This window comes from Gasterosteus aculeatus, chromosome 6, assembly GCF_964276395.1.
Source record: "Gasterosteus aculeatus chromosome 6, fGasAcu3.hap1.1, whole genome shotgun sequence".
Classification (NCBI taxonomy): domain Eukaryota; kingdom Metazoa; phylum Chordata; class Actinopteri; order Perciformes; family Gasterosteidae; genus Gasterosteus; species Gasterosteus aculeatus.
In genome coordinates this window covers 18,344,716-18,360,912 of record NC_135693.1, presented here as the reverse complement: position 1 = coordinate 18,360,912, position 16,197 = coordinate 18,344,716, and the positions used below count along the sequence as shown (strand labels likewise).

The 16,197-nt window shown below is 42.4% G+C and overlaps 2 protein-coding genes across 5 annotated transcripts; both read right to left on the bottom strand.

The window, feature by feature from the left end:
• Positions 1–247: 247 nt before the first annotated feature.
• On the bottom strand, positions 248–9,345 carry LOC120821113 (protein phosphatase 1 regulatory subunit 1C). Of its 3 annotated transcripts, none has more exons than XM_078104931.1 (6): positions 9,140–9,345; positions 7,875–7,932; positions 6,572–6,609; positions 6,030–6,084; positions 4,167–4,370; positions 248–1,934 (listed from the first exon to the last, which is right to left on the bottom strand). In XM_078104931.1, exons 1-6 carry the CDS (start codon positions 9,218–9,220, stop codon positions 1,873–1,875), a joined length of 498 nt encoding a protein of 165 aa, XP_077961057.1. In that variant the 5' UTR covers positions 9,221–9,345; the 3' UTR covers positions 248–1,872. The 3 variants fall into 3 exon arrangements, with proteins under 3 accessions (XP_077961057.1, XP_040035462.1, XP_040035461.2); XM_040179527.2 differs by lacking the exon at positions 248–1,934 and adding an exon at positions 2,778–3,049 and having other exon boundaries at positions 9,140–9,342; XM_040179528.2 differs by lacking the exon at positions 4,167–4,370 and having other exon boundaries at positions 9,140–9,331.
• Positions 9,346–10,337: 992 nt separating this feature from the next.
• On the bottom strand, positions 10,338–16,197 carry plekha3 (pleckstrin homology domain containing, family A (phosphoinositide binding specific) member 3). Of its 2 annotated transcripts, XR_005712495.2 has the most exons (9): positions 15,836–16,197; positions 14,235–14,351; positions 14,010–14,159; positions 13,569–13,690; positions 13,292–13,396; positions 12,599–12,642; positions 12,250–12,344; positions 11,691–12,083; positions 10,338–11,555 (listed from the first exon to the last, which is right to left on the bottom strand). XR_005712495.2 is itself a non-coding variant. In XM_040179524.2 (8 exons), the coding sequence occupies exons 1-8, from the start codon at positions 15,873–15,875 to the stop codon at positions 11,983–11,985; spliced, it is 774 nt and encodes a 257-aa protein (XP_040035458.1). In that variant the 5' UTR covers positions 15,876–16,197; the 3' UTR covers positions 10,338–11,982. The 2 variants fall into 2 exon arrangements, 1 of the variants encoding a protein (XP_040035458.1); XM_040179524.2 differs by having other exon boundaries at positions 10,338–12,083.

Genomic DNA, 16,197 nt, shown 5'->3' with positions numbered 1-16,197 from the left:
AATTGATAACATTCCTAATTGATTGAATTGAGCCAAATGGATGAGTGAAATACAAACCCCTTTGACTGTACAATAAAACTAGGACCCAAAACCAGTTGTTCCACTCTGCATTACATCATTATCAATTACTACAACCACTACTACGTAAGAGAATAATAAAAACACTGCACTACAGTACAGTGTCCGACGGAAACCACTAGGAGGGACCACAATCAAACTAATAGCGTGATACTTGAAGGACAGAGAGGAGTGCTTACATTTTATTGCTGTTACTGTGACGAACATGATAAAATACTGCATATACAAAAGATGAAGAAAAATGTTCATCTATTCAAGCAAAGTATTGAAGTAATCTGATTTCCCCAAATTAGCATGTATTTAAAAATAAGTCAAAAACTATTCTGTTTAACTGTAAACTGTAACAAGAACACATTTAAAATCAATATAACAAACTTTCAACAAAGGACAGATATTTTGATCAAAGTCACAGGTGTGATTCATAATGAGCCCAATGAGTGCTGGCATTATTCATGTTTAATTGCATTGTCTGCTTTTCACGATAGTGCCTCAAAAATAGCCTCAAAAGCTAAACAAGTATGGTTTTTATTGCATTACTTCCATAGGTATATTTGAGGTGTTAGCCATTGCGTTAATTGCGTTTAAATTCCTGGTGAAAATATGCTGTTGACTCCCATTAATCATCTCGTGTCGATCCTGGATCTGAAACCCGTTACAAACTAATGATATTTACGTAATTAGCCTGCAAGCTAGCAATCACCAAATTAAAAAAATGAAACACATTAGCGTTTTATCTTTTTTTAAATTTAGAGTAGACTGACACTTAATTTTACAAGGAAATAGCGTTAATTAGTTAGCATGTGTGGTTAACTACTGCTAGCTAGTGGTTCCTGGTTTAAGTTAACAAGCTAGCTAACATGAGGGGTTAACTACTGCTAGCTAGCGGTTCCTGGTGTAAGTTAACAAGCTAGCTAAAATGCGGGGTTAACTACTGCTGGCTAGCGGTTCCTGGTTTAAGTTAACAAGCTAGCTAACATGCGGGGTTAACTACTGCTGGCTAGAGGTTCCTGGTGTAAGTTAACAAGCTAGCTAGCATGCAGGGTTAACTACTGCTGGCTAGCGGTTCCTGGTGTAAGTTAACAAGCTAGCTAGCATGCAGGGTTAACTACTGCTGGCTAGCGGCTCCTGGTGTAAGTTAACAAGCTAGCTAGCATGCAGGGTTACTACTGCTGGCTAGCGGTTCCTGGTGTAAGTTAACAAGCTAGCTAGCATGGAGGGTTACTACTGCTGGCTAGCGGTTCCTGGTGTAAGTTAACAAGCTAGCTAGCATGGAGGGTTACTACTGCTGGCTAGCGGTTCCTGGTGTAAGTTAACAAGCTAGCTAGCATGCAGGGTTAACTACTGTCAGCTCGCTATCCTGGCTGAGCTGTAGTACCAAGCAGACCAATTAGTGAAACTTTCAGATTCAGTGTTTTGGCGAAGGGCACTCGAGTTACTCCCGCCAAAAACGCTAAAATGTCGGCTGTTTCAGGATCGCTTTTGTGATGGCGGTGAGTGATTGTCTTGCTTTGGTGAGAGGGGAAATTATGCTTCCACCATTCTCATAAACTAAAAACAGGGCAAACAAAGGTTAATTGGTTGGTGTGCTACGCGGGTTCAGACGTTAAAGGAGTCCTGTGGAAGTGAAGGTGCTCGTTTGGCTCGTTTCTTTCACATAATCTAACTAGACGTTAACGGACGTGTCCATTAACTGATTTCGTAAGTGCCGCTCTCCCGATGGACGCCGGTGTCCGTCGGTTCGTCCAGATCATCGAAGATCGGCCTCCACTTTTGTGTGGAGATTTCCTTAATGAATCACTGGTCCTGAAGGCTGGCTTCCTCCTCGTCTTCCTCGGGTACAGAACTTTTCAGCTTCCCTACACACACAGATGGCACTAAAATAAATTAATGGATTAATGATAGATAATAAAGCCCGTTCATATTTAGTCTAAATTTAGTTAATAAGCAAACCTGCATTTCTAAACAGTCATTTACCTATTGGTAATCCAGAAAAAACCCCACGGGTGATTCACCCTGTGGATGACCTTCTTAAATATTCCACTGGTATTTGACCTGACGAAAGAACTGTGGATTTAGTTTTCATGGTGAATCCCGTGTTTGTCTTGTGCTCCCTTTTATTGAGCTCATCCCTTCCGTGGACCATGTTGCCTCCCGGGCCCATGTGATAAAAACACCGGGCCACATGTTGCCCAAACCACACACACCCATTCGCCAACTCGAGAGACATCTCCTCTGTTGATGCAGCGAGCGGGTTGACCTCCACGCGGTCGGGGTCACACAGATGTGAGGAAGGCAGCTGTGCAATGCTGCGCGGACCGAAACATCACGTCGTTTGGACAATTCATTTGAATTCTAACCATTTCCGTTTCACACATTTAGGACACTGTTGCTATTGGAGTGTAGTGTTCATATCTTTAGGATCTTCAAAGATATTCAACGTTCTCCTGTAGGTCAAACAGATGGTTGCAATGTTCAGTGTGTCACATCACACACACTTAACCTCTTTAAAACGTCTCTTTACACCTACACGTTTCAATGAAATGAATTTATTTTGTCGTGAAAGACAATTGAAAGTAAAATGTGCATAAACCACTGTGGACGTGAACCCCCCCTAATTCTAAAAAACTTGAATAAATGATAAAAAGCCATCTATTAAGAGTTTTACGTAAAGGACAAAGAATACTCAGACATTCAGTAAATCTTTCAATATAATACATTTTTATTCACAGCCATTTCTAAACAGGCAAAACCTCCCCAACGCCGCTTACAATAATTTAATTTTTAATTGATCTGGTTATGTTGAACTACGAGAGAGCGAGAGAGAAGGAAAGAGGATCTGCTGTATGTGGAATTTATCAGAGGGACGAGATGAAGAGGCGAGAAGTTGGTTATCAAGAGACAAAGATAAAAGGTCGCTATCGGGAGATGGAGTCGGGACTGGATGCTTCCTTTTTGTGGTCACATGACAAGTCTGAGAAAGGGTGGGGGGGGGGGGGGGGGGGCGGTTGGGTTGGGGGGGAATAACAGGAGGGAAGATGGAAGGAGATCATGCAGAAGCCACAAGAGAGGGAGAGAGAAGAGTTAGTGCTGTTAGTAGGTGAGAGTTTTACAGAATATAGACTGCTGGAATTGTAGACATTTTAGTAATAAAAAAAAGTAGAATGCTTTTGAGAGGAGATGTAATGAGTTTTGATGCTGTATGATTAGCTTTGAATAGAAGTACTTTGCCTAGTTGAATGCATGGCAATACTTACAACATAAGATCAAGATAACAGACAAGATGACAGACTGACTAAAGTTATTTATTAGCTGTTAACATATTAGCTGTAGTATGATTAATTTTGTGGTTCAATATTTACCCTCATTTCAGCTGTGTTTTCATCCTCTGAGGGAAATATTAGCCCCTTAAGGAGCTAGATGATTGATTTTAGTTTATGGTTTGGTGCTGAGCAGGAAGAGGATACTGCCTTTATCAGCGTCCTGTCCGTGTTGATAGGAGCAGTTCTGACTTCACAAATTGCCCAGAGATACTAAAAGAGCTGTAGACTCCTTTAAATTAACAGTTCATTTATTGGGGATTTAAAAAAAGCTGTTTGTATATCATGGCCAAACTCCCCAAACTAAAATATGAATTTATTCATTGTTTCTTTTGATGTCAGTTCTATCAAATACAATAGTCTCCCAAGAAATTTAATATAATTAAGAAAAGTAATGCTGCCGACTATAATTTTGGTAATTAAATGAATGCTAATGTGTATCTGGTGTGTGTATTCGGGCCAACAATGTATTCCAAATGACTTTGAATGTAATTATATATATATATATATATATATATATATATATATATATATATATATATATAATTACATGTTTTGGGGCTCACAGCCAAACAGAAGCACTGCCTCTGGTGTCCGTTACTATTTCTAAAATACACTAGTGGCAGATGAGCTTCATGTTATTGTTTTTTTTTTGCTTACTTTTGTGTAATAACTAAAATTGTATTCCCCTACCTGGGTTTGTGGTAACCGTAAATGTGACAAAAATCTAAATTAATCTGAATTAAAATGTGTACTTAAAAAACGGTTTACCCCCTGAACTGACGCTCTCTGCCACTCCTCTCTCCTGATTGGCTAACAGCAGACCCGCCTCATTGCCGTTGGCTTCCTCTGGCCCGTTGTGATTGGCCCACAGGGAAGAGGTAGCATAGAGATGTGCTGTGATTGGGCTCAGCTGGCCGTCTGTGTCACAGAGCCCCGCCCCCAGAAGGTGCTGCTCCACCCCTTGTTGAAGCTCTGAGGAGAGAAGAGCACCTCTACTGGAGAGACGCTTCAACTACACGGGACGCTAAACTAAAGATTAAAAGTAAAAACATAGCTAAAATTAAACATTTAACTGACAACTAAGTTGTGTTACGTTTTAATATGTAGATATTTGTTCAAAATTTAAATATGTTTTAAAAAATGACCCCCAAAAAAGTGTCGAGTAATTAACAAATTGACATCCTTTTACACATGTGTTTGACATAACAAATAAATAAAAACAGAAAAAACTCAGATCAATAAACAACCCGTTTTTTCCCTGATCACACGGTATGTAAGCATTTGGTGCATTGGCAGTTACTCATGAGGCTGTTAGCTAACTGCACCCCTCCCTCCCTACACACACACACACACACACACACACACACACACACACACACACACACACACACACACACACACACAGGATCAATAAAAGAAAAGCTTTTAACGTCTCCTCTTCCAGGAACTCATTGCTGAACTCCCTCTTAGAGAGCTCTGCACATACTAATATATATTTAAACATATATTTGTTTATATATATAAATAAAAATAAATATATATTAGTATTTTTATTTACCGCTAAAACCCGAACTTTCAACTCAAGAAATGAAAGTTTTCCGTCTTACATTCACATTTCAAAACACACGCAGTGGTGATAATAAACACCTCTAAGCTGTTCTTGTAGCAATGACGGCTTTATAAATAATTCATAGCAGGCGATGATATCAAAATGATGACAACAACAACAACAAAGTCTTTTAGAGATAAAAACCCCTCGGAACCGTCGGACGGTCTTCAGATGACGAGAATCTCGAAACGAAACAAAACAACGTGACTCGCGTGTCCTAAACACCCCAAAATATTGATGGTAACCCAGAACCTAAACCAGAAAAGTCCCATGAGCCACCTGACCAAACCGAACCATCAGAAGTGACCCCGCTGCCAGCGGCACCAGCTGAACCCACAGGTCTGAGGCGCACAAATATTACACAATAACACAAGAGAAGTGGGGCCGAATAGCTTCAGATAACAGAGTGTAATCAGACAAAATAAACGCAACTGGTGTGGAAACACAGCTGCATCTGAACCCCCAGTATGCAGCATCAAAGACTAAAGTACATTAAGGACCAGCAGGATGAAGCATTCTCTACTTCTTCAGGATTCATGGCTCACAACAGAGAACACATATTTAAATGAAAATGAAGGAGAAAGGTTATATTCTCATATTTTACAATGGATGACTTCTCACGGCAGGCTGCTGGTTGTCGGGCCGTCACGCCATCAATCAACTTTGACTGAACCTAATTTCTGAAGACAAAAGATCCATCTGTTGCTGATGAGCCACAACGAAAGGATCAGTATAAAAGACATGCACTAAATAAAAAAGACCAGAAATGTTCTCTCTGTTTGAGAGAAAATTTCTACAGGCATTTAGACGTTTTATTCTGATGGGTCAGTGTTTCCATGTGTTTTTAGTCTGGATTTTAGCGACGTCTTGAATATTTGCATCTCAATTTTAATCTTAATCCTCTCCTCGGGGTCCAATGGACACCTTCTGCTTTCTCTTCCCTGAGCGTCTTTTATGCTTTTTAAAGGCATTGTGCACATTTAGCTAAACATCTCAGGAGAACCATGCAGAAGGCTGTTTACCTTTCATGGTGGGTGGGGCGAAGGTGCTCTGCTTCCTCTGAGAGGTCTCTGAAGCCTGCAGAGCGGAAGGAAAACAACACATGAGCACATCTTCTATCACATAAATAAAAGCAAACACCTAAAAGGAGACCGTCTGTGTCGTCCCTCCTGATCTCACAGCAGTGAAACAACGTTGACTTTCCGGAAGAACCATCATTTATCTCACATTTTCTCTCATTCGACCCTTTTAATGCCAAAAGAAATGTGAGAGATGTCGATGCAGTATTTAAGTGATGCCGTGAAGAATCTTTTAAAATTGGAGACTCATATTCTGACAGTTTATAATCAGAGTTTAATGCAAAATAGTTCTGCCTTTCCTTTCTGATCAGTCTGGTATTAACAAAGTGAAAGGGAAGTTTTAGACCTTTTAGAAGATACACTTTCATGCCGTTTGCTGGTTAAAACATCGGAGCTCACTTCAGGCTCTGTTGTCTGACGTTAGCGCGTGTAGTTCATCCCGAGTCTCGATGGAATGTGGCAGATGTGATCACATTTAAACAAACCTGCGTCTCTCCGCTGGCGTTGTTTTGATCTCCGACATCTGCAGAGAGAGATGAGACGGCAGCATTCAGCTTTTGTGTTTTTATTGATTTGTCAGAAAACTTTTATAACCCGAAGGTTATTTCCAAAAACCACACAAAAGATTTTGATTTGGTAGCAAGCTTTCAGAGTGTTTTCCCCCTTTTATCATCTGGATGCTTCTGGGTGGCTTTCACAATCGGCTTTGCATTCAAATAAATAAATACAAATATTTCCCTTTAACTCACTTTTTGTCTACTGTTGTTTTGAGTCACGAAGCTCAAAGTCTTCTTCTGTTCGTATTGTCAACGTATTGCTGACAGATCCCATCAAAAGTTCCCCTCCAGCTCAGCGTTGATGTTTTCAATCTCTGTCACTTCAAAACACCAACGTGTGATGTCGCTTTTAAAGTGAGATACTTTCTTCTTAATTCATGAGCATTTATCAAAGACAAAAGGACCACAGTCACTTCTTGTCTTTACTGCTGCTTTCCACTTTACAGAAGCACAAGACTTTCTAAGGCCGTAATAACCCTTCAATTAATAGAGAGACAGAAAACAAGTATGTTGATTTCCTTACTTATTTAAAGAATTTGTTACTTGTCCCTGGTGTTTGACACCAACGCTCTTCTTTCTTTGAGAACATTTTTATACACTAGAACCTCAGTGAGATGAGCTCATAAAAAGGCTTCCTGGACACACACACACACACACACACACACACACACACACACACACACACACACACACACACACACACACACACACACACACACACACACACACACACACACACACACACACACACACACAGTGTTTTCATGATTTTTTTGGGACATTACATTGACTTACACTAATGCCCCAGGACTCACCTTGAACACGACCTCCACCAGATTCTAACCCTTAACCCGACATTCAACCCAGTCTTCTCCCTAAGAAGTCAGGATTCACGTTACGAGGACGTGCGATTGTCCGCGTTGACCAGTCCCCACAACGTCAATGTGTGAACACATTTATGTCCCCGCAAGACATGTGTAGTGTGTCTCTCACACACACACACACACACACACACACACTTAAAGCATCCATTAGTCTGGTCTGAACACTGAGATCACTTACCAATAGCTGCAGCGCAAATCTAATAGAGATTCCATTATAGCTGATGCTTTTCAGCTCTCTCTCTCTCCCTCTCTCTCTCTCTCTCTCTCTCTCTCTCTGTCTCTCTCTCTGTCTCTCTCTCTCTCTCTCTCTCTCTCTCTCTCTCTCTGTGTGTCTCTCTCTCTCTCACCTGTTCCAGGTTGTCTATAGATCTGCAGAGTGGCTGGAGTTGGTCTCCTGCGACGGATCTGAGGGAAACACACAAGTATGTAATGGTTTATCTTCAACTTCCCTCTGATTCATCAGCCGGTGGAAATTGTTGTTGTATCGAAACTGAAACCTTTTAAAGCTGAAAACTTGCATGTTCTTTTTAATTGTGGTATTTTAACAATCTAGACTCGTTTAGACTCATCTAGTCACATTAGTTGGGCTTTAAAAACATTTAAAAAATCCTTGTCCAACTCAAATTTAAACAGGAATATCAACAGGAGTTGATCATCCCAGCTTTTCCGACGCCATAAAAACGCGGTCCTGCATATTTGTGTGACACTTAATTGAGCGGATTTCATTAATCACTCAAAGTTGTTCAAGTGCCTCCTAAAAATACTACAGCCCACTTCAAAGTTTTAGTGGGCATTTCACTTTTCAGATGCACAACATCCACATGGTCCATGGAAACAAGAGGAGGGGACAGCGCGTGCTACAAATCAGCCACTTCTGTTTCACTAACCCTCGACGTAAAGTCCTTAAAATCCTCATTGGATCTCAGGCGAAGGGAATCAGGAATGTAAATGTTCATCGTCACGCCGGACGGGACACTTGTTTTTTTTTACGAGACGCTACCTCGTAAAACCACAGCAGAAGCGCTCCTTCACGCAACGGGGGCCCAGAGGCCCTGATTCGTCTCTGTTCATTACCCGTTTCCTCAGACACAAACTATTTCCTGTTTCCATCCAGCAAAGCGCTCAGGAGGCCCGAGAGAGAGCGGCTTAAACTCCCACACGCAACGTCCGTGTTACCTTTTATAAATACACATACAATTTAATTTAAAATTTAATTTAATCTTAAGAAATATCAGGTTGTTGGTGGTCCTGTGTTTCCCAGAATGCCTTTCAGCGCTCCCACGCCGGGAGGACGGGCGTGAACTTCAGCTGCAGATCCTTCGCGATGGGAGTGAATTTATCTTTGTGGACATTGACGTACTTGTGAAGAAAAAAAAAAAGAATTTATGGTAATTATAAAGCGTCTGCTTACAAATATTAGTCAAACGTGCGCTCAAATGTGACGCGTGTGACACACAGACACACAAACGGCAGTTTTCACGAGGCCGACTCGTGCGCACACGCACCCCCACACAGAAAATTCCAGATAAGATGACACACGGAAGCCTTATTCGGCCCTCGTAGAGCACACACACACACACACACACACACACACACATTGAGATACACTCACGTGTTCGGCGGCCTGCGGGTCCAGTTGTCCCTGCAGCGGAGGAACAGCAAACTGGATCTTTTTTGGACTGCTGGGCTCCATTATGACTGAGTGAGAGGTCGAAGGAAAGACGGGCGGAAAGAGAGAGCATGTGTGTGTGTGTGTGTGTGTGTGTCTGTGTGAGTGTGTGTGTATGTGTGTGTGTGAGTGTGTTAAGGAGGGAGGGAGTAGAGATGGAGGGAGTGGCCTTCTGTCAGCCGACGGCGTCCATTATCACTAATTGACAGAGAGAGAGAGAGAGAGAGAGAGAGAGAGAGAGAGAGAGAGAGAGAGAGAGAGAGAGAGAGAGAGAGAGAGAGAGAGAGGGAGAGATTCTCCACAGCAGAATGAATGTTTAATGGTACCAAAAAAAAAGAGGTATTCAGATCCTCTACATGTGTAAAAGTACCAATAACACAATCATATTGCCTCGTAGCTCCAAGAAGAAAAGCAGCCTTGTTCTCAGCTTCCTCTCAACGTCAACATATAACGTAACTGGACAGGAAGGGGATTCAAAATTGTTCCGTGCGTAACTACAAATACCGTAAACTCTCAAATACGTACTCCAGTAAATCTACATTCTACCTCAGCAAAAGAGCACATGTACGGTAACAGTAATAATCCTCCTCCTCATTCTTATTATACACCTTTTCTCATTCAGTGTTGTGTGGGAATCTTCATCTGCATCGCGGTTTGTATTCTTTTGAATTTGATGACAATCTTGTTTTTCGATAGAATCGCTTGACGACCTAAAGAACAAAAAGGCTGGATGGGTTTCAGAAGAACTTAAACGCTCCACAGTGTCCCAGTTTGACTGCATATCCACACCATAATATCACTTTAGTTCTTCATTGATGGGATGGGATTACGGAAATACATTTATACTTAATGAACTTCTTCTGTGTGTTGGCAGTGGTTGTGGAAACATCTGGAGAGACTTAGTGGCCACTGTAGGAGGAACAAACCACGCACACAAATCGCACAAAGAGCCTCTTTGTTGCGTTTTTGTGTCGTTGGAAACTTCTCTGATTTGTGAAGGTGAGACAGAAAACGGTTGTTTGTGGTGAAAACGTCTTTCTGTCGTACTGTAGAAGTCACGTAGTTTTAAAAACAGTTTAAAGGTCGAGTGTTTGCAGTGGATTAGTTAATCAAAGGGAAAGAATGGTCTTTGACAGCAATAGTTATTATAGCAATTTATTACATTAAAACACAAAGTAGCAGATTCAGAGTCCCTGTCTTAATTTGTATTTAGTTTAATTGGATTTATATTAATGGATGCTTATGGACACGTGTGCAAATGAACCTCTGAAACACACATAATAAACAATCCACCACTTTATAAACTCTATCATATGTTTGCATAAATAAAATAATCTGAAAGGAAAGTAAAAAATAAATGATCCCATACGATAAAATATAGAACCACTATGCTGTTATAAGTTATTTGCCATCAGTCCGTTCATAATAAATACCAAAACACGCATTTTGATGAACTCAATACCAGGAAGCCCCGTCTTAAATAGTATTACTGTTACATGTTACAAGGCGGCACCAAAACAACTCTTTTTAAAAATAAGACACGAAAACAAAAATACACATTGATATCAGTTTCACAATCGTCGGCACGTTACCCACCGCAGCGCCTCGTTCAGAGCACCGACATTCAAAAGGAGCATTTCCTTAAGTCTAAAGTGCAGAACAGCGACAAGTTGTTTCCGTTAATCGTTTGCGCTCCAATAACTGAGAAAACACCCGACTGGAGGATCGATCGGAAGAGTTCAGATGATTCAGCAGCCGTGCCGGGAGGTGGAGGTCCGAGCGGTTTCCTGCCGGCCGGCTGTCGATGTTTCGCTGGGGTCAGGTGACCTTTTCAAGCAGCGAATCACCCGGAATCATCCCGCCGTTACGGAGCCAGATGTTTGCGTGTTTCTCGGCTGGATTCGACTAAAAGAATCAGTGGCGGGAAACAAGATTTGTGAATCGTAGATTTTGCGACAACCTGTCAGCGTTCCACTGCTGATCAATGAAAGTGAAAGTCAGATTTCTAAAGAAGTGACCCCCCCCGATAGACGAGGTTCTTTTGCTGCGCTGTTGGAAAACCTGGAGGCAGTTTGAGACACGGCACAGAGATGCTGGTAGCAGCTCCGTTTTACCCTCAATACTTCATGAAGCACTTGTGTAAATACGAGAGCTCGACACACTGCAGCCGGAGAAAGCGAACGATCAAAACAACAACAGAAATACTTTGTTTGCGTTTTGTCTTCTTGTGCTTCCCGTCTCTTTAAGAACAAAAGGCCGACTCAAACGCAAAAAGGCAGCAACTCGAAGACATTCACGCGGATCCGGGACGTCAGAAACTCCCGATGCGACTCGGTTGAACGACGGAGAAGAAGCTCTGCTGCGGGGAAGAAAAAAAAAAAAGAGCGTTTGGCACATTTTAACGTTTGTGCAAACTTTGGCATCTAAAGAGCCGTCAGCCGACTGTGGCTGCGACAGGAACTGAGACCCGGGAACCTTTTTTTTTTTTTTTTACCAGCGTGGTTCCGTCCACAGGAGACGCCTCGGATCAAAACAACCTCCCCGCTCCTCCGGCGCCGCCGCAACCTCCGAGTGAGAGCATCTCCCACCTGGACACCCGCGCCGTGTCTCCGGCGCGCACGGAGACGCTCGCGGTCGGTACAAAGCGCACGTGTTTGGCATCAGCTCGCCTCGGAGAACGAGAGGGACGGATCCTCCCGGAGCGGGTCCGCCGGCTGGTGTCCCTGCGTGGTGGAGACGACGTCGTCAACGTTGTTGTTGTTGTTGTTGACCTCTCTGGGCGGTCTTCAGATGGACAGGTCGGTGTCTGTGTCGGTGGGCGTGGTCTTTGGGCTGTCCGGCCTCTCTTCAGGGATGGACGAGTCTCCGTTGAGCGTTGGCAGCAAACCTGTAAAGCACACAAGTTATTTAGGACCCGTTTTATCTGCATGTGTACATCTCGTTCCTCCTGGTGGAACGAGTCCTGAGATCTGAGATATTCTATATTCTAAGTATGAACGCATCATCGTTTCATCTTTCAGTAACATCAACAACAGCAAGATTCGGCGTCTTACGTTCAGCGTCGTAAAGCGAGCTGTCGGAGAACGTTCGGGTCCTGCGCTGACTTGACTTCTGACCTCCACTCGAGTACTCCTTCAGCACGCCGGACCTGAGCAGAAGAAATAAATCCATATGAATACAATCACGTTGTGTCTGTCCAAATGTCACGCATGGGTTTATGGGCTCGGCAAATTAATCTGTCTCACGTGCACTGCTGCCCCCTGGAGGCCAAAGCGAATCATTCATTAATACAGAAAGGTTTTAAAGAGCATAAAAGTCCTGATGATCTTCTTTGTTCTTAAATCATTTAGTTTTTAATGTTTTGCAGTTTAAAGTTACTCGGTACGGTGTGTTTTAACTCACCTGTCAAAGCTGTATGTTCCAGGGTGACTAGTTGACCGTTTCAGCTGGGCGGGCGACACAAAGGCAGAAGAGAATACACGTTGGTACTAAATAATGGAGGATGTTATAGAAATGTCACAAAAGGAAAGAAAGTGGGGTTTGGCTACGAGCGCAACAAAGGTCACTAATGTCTACAACTCCCTGACTCGTCTCTTCTAATTAATCAAGTTTACTTTTCGGTCATTATTATTGGGATTGTTTCAACCTGCAGGCGTCGGGTGATTGATGGCGAGCAGAGCGTAACACAACGTCTGCTGCAGTGCCAGAGAAACAAATACACAGACACAACTGTAAAACACAACTGCTGCTGGAACTAAAGCAGTCTGTGTTTACTGTGATTTAATAACTTGGGTCTTTTTCAGGTCCGTGGAAAATGTTTTTCACACTGTGCAAAGACGGATGTGAGCAGCAGGAGGGACTTTCTCAGTTCAGTTAATACAACGACGGCTAAAATGATCAATCAGTTATTCCACCAACAGAAAATTAAATTCTAATGACTCATGTTGTTTCTCCTGTAAACGCATTTCTCAGTTACAGCATCTGAAATTTTTTTTTTTAAATAATCGCATTTTTTAACAGTATTTTTGGGCTCCTCTATTGTCAGTTTGACTTCACTGGAAAGGTTTTATCCATCGGCAGGAGAAGAAGAATTACCCTTTCAGGAGGTCGAAGGTCAGGGGTCATACTCTGGTTGGCGAGGGTCATACACTCCTCCAGAGTCCTGATGAAAGTTGCGCAGGTTGCACTGAGCAGAGAGGACTGCAGGGGCACAGAGGAGGAAAGTGACCTGTGACTCACTGACTCGGATTCTTCAGACAAAAACAAACCGTCAATGTAACCGTGTGTCTTTAAAAATGTACAAACATCCTAATATACACTGTAAATATCAGTTATACGTTGTATTATGATTCTATCTTGTTTTGGGTGTTACCTCAGAAGTGGGCGTTTCCTCGGTGTCAGAAGTGTGCTGCGATTGGATGGTTTGGACCTGCTGGACGAGGAGGTCGCAGTACAGGCGAAGTTCCGACATCTTTGTCTTCAGACAGTCTGGACCTGGCGACACACACAAACAGACACACACTTTTTCAAAACTCCATACTGAGATAAATCAAATATTTTATGATTAGATAACCGTTGACTTTTCTGTGTAAAGCAAATGCAGATATAATAAACATGACAAAACCTAAATTCTTTTTATTAATTAATTTATTTAAGGGTACATTTGACGTGAGGGTGTGAATTAATCTGTCTGTTTGTGTGCCAGTGACCCAACAACCAGCTGATTTTCACAATAAATCGATTTGTTTACATTAAGCTGAATTTGAGCAAGCTGCCGGTCTATAAGTGTTTCTTATTAAATGTCACTTGGTACCTTTGTGTCTGTGACTCTCAAGGGTTCCGGCTTTGGACGAGCCCAACGCCACCAGCCACCTCTGGCGCTCGGCGGCGTTCACCGCTCGCACGTAGAAGTGCTGCTCGCCGGGGATGATCAACTCCAGGCGCGTGGTGTCCGTCGGGTGAACTGGAACAGAAACCAAACGTGAGCGGCGAACGAACTGATCGAAGCGGTTTGCGATCGCTCAGACGGCGGGCTCACCTTTGATGTCACACACGGACATCTTGATGGATCCTTTGCTTCCTTTGTCCACGTCGTCCTCGCTGTCGTAGTAAGAGATGACGCCGCCCTCTAAGACGAACCAGCGCGGCTGCCAACCTGGACGCAGAAAACAAGCAAGTCACGAGCGTCTGTCTCGGTGTGGTTATTGCTCAAATGCCGGGTTAATACAGATACTACTAACCCATTGCATTAGCATTTCATTTTATTTTATTACTTGTCCACTGCTGTCTTGTTGTCTATTGTTACACTGTCTACTGTCACTCACCAACCGCCAAGACAAATTCCCTGTATGTTTGACATATTTTGGCAATAAATGTTTCCTGATTCCTGATATTAATGGTGATGAAGCTGTAGAAGCAGATGTATTGTATGAATGGTGGGTTCAATGGCCGCAAATAAGGATTATTACTCATTGTTTATTGATCTGCATATGTTTATTCTGTGAGATAATGGAATAACATCCATATTTACTAATTGATTTTATGATTAGATTCTTTGGAAACTTTTTTAAACTTCACACTCTTCACTCATCCATCTGCTGATAAACACATCTCATAAACTCATTGTTAAAAAATATATATAACTGTGTTCAGTAATAAACCATTTAATTTAATATCTGAGTGTTTAATTAAAAATTGCCCTTTGCTTCCCCATTGTCTTTATTGTGTGTACATTTTGTAGCGAGGCCATTGGAGCCACAGATCATGTGAGTCAGGAAGAACAACTTCCTTAAATAAATACAATAAAAATAGTCTAATTCTCACTTTGAATGCTAACTGGAACTGGTCTTCCAGTTAGTTACTGGAACTGGTCTTCCAGTTAGTATCAGATCGTCTGACAACGTTTCCGCTTTTTAATCCGGTCTTAACACTTTTTTATTGACTTGCTTTTTTTCGCTGACAGTTGTATCATTTTTTAATACAGCTGTGTTGTGCGGCCTATTTTTTACTTCTATTTAATAGTTTCACTTGTCCTACCTTCCATGCTTTGGAATCCATATGTGCGTATTAAACAATCTTTAATGGTGTGCCTTTATTTAGCTGTTTTTATTTCTTGATATTCTATCTTGTTATTGATCTGCTGTCAGAGAAAAGCACTTAATGCTCCCAGTTTCAAACGTACAATACAAATAACAACTATTCATTTATTCGATGACATCTCCCAGAGCACAACAGCTGACAGAAATCCGTCCATAGTGTCTACTTGTCCTCCCCCTCTATTATTTATAGACAGGCTGGGCGGCCATCATTAAGGTCAAAGGTCATTATAACCCCGTCACTGTGGGCTGATGAATAACGTCTTATCATTAAAAAGAGCGAAATATATGTAGAAATAAACTGTAGTGAAACAGTTTGTAGTGACGCCTGCTCGTTCGATGCAGATACGAATATCGAGCTGTGGGTGCTTATAGTGTAAATATATAAAAAATATTTTAAAAATTGTAATTTTCCATTGAGTGACAGCGGGGGCACCGAAAGGAGGATGTTAGACATTAGCACCGTTAGCTAACAAACATTCATCACGGCGCTGGACGGAGAGACAGTTGGATGAGACAGGCACCGGACAGACAGACGACTCACCTGTCATGTAATTCGTCCACTTGTACAGAATCCCCTCCATAGTGTTCCGCTTTACATCGGCTAGCTTAGCCCGTTAGCGTCACCGCTGTAGCTCGACGGGCTATCTAACGGTAGCAGTGAGCTAACTAGCCGGCTAACGCTTCGCTTTTCTCTCGAGGGACAGCGGGTTAGAAAACAAGCCCCGTTGCGGGCGGCCGGCTGTCTGAAGACGCGTTTAGCGGGGTGAGAGCTGACTGGCAGGGTAACGTCATGCTGTCGTGTGTGTTAACGGTGTTCAGAAACTGGGCAGCTAACTTGTAGACAGTCAGCTGATGGAGGAAGACACAGATGTCAACAAAACCGAAGCCGCTCTACGGAAGCCG

What these genes read in the sequence shown, in the direction of transcription:
- LOC120821113 (XM_078104931.1), bottom strand. Translation starts at nt 9,220, where the DNA reads ATGGAGCCCAGCAGTCCAAAAAAGATCCAGTTTGCTGTTCCTCCGCTG. An exon ending in ACCCGCAGGCCGCCGAACAC is followed by an intron (nt 7,933 to 9,139) that starts GTGAGTGTATCT and finishes TGTTTCCCTCAG; the next exon opens with ATCCGTCGCAGGAGACCAAC. An exon ending in AGAGAGCGTCAGTTCAGGGG is followed by an intron (nt 1,935 to 4,166) that starts GTAAACCGTTTT and finishes CTGTGTGTGTAG; the next exon opens with GGAAGCTGAAAAGTTCTGTA.
- plekha3 (XM_040179524.2), bottom strand. Translation starts at nt 15,875, where the DNA reads ATGGAGGGGATTCTGTACAAGTGGACGAATTACATGACAG. An exon ending in ACCTTCGACCTCCTGAAAGG is followed by an intron (nt 12,643 to 13,291) that starts GTAATTCTTCTT and finishes TCGCCCGCCCAG; the next exon opens with CTGAAACGGTCAACTAGTCA. An exon ending in CTCGCTTTACGACGCTGAAC is followed by an intron (nt 12,084 to 12,249) that starts GTAAGACGCCGA and finishes TGTGCTTTACAG; the next exon opens with GTTTGCTGCCAACGCTCAAC.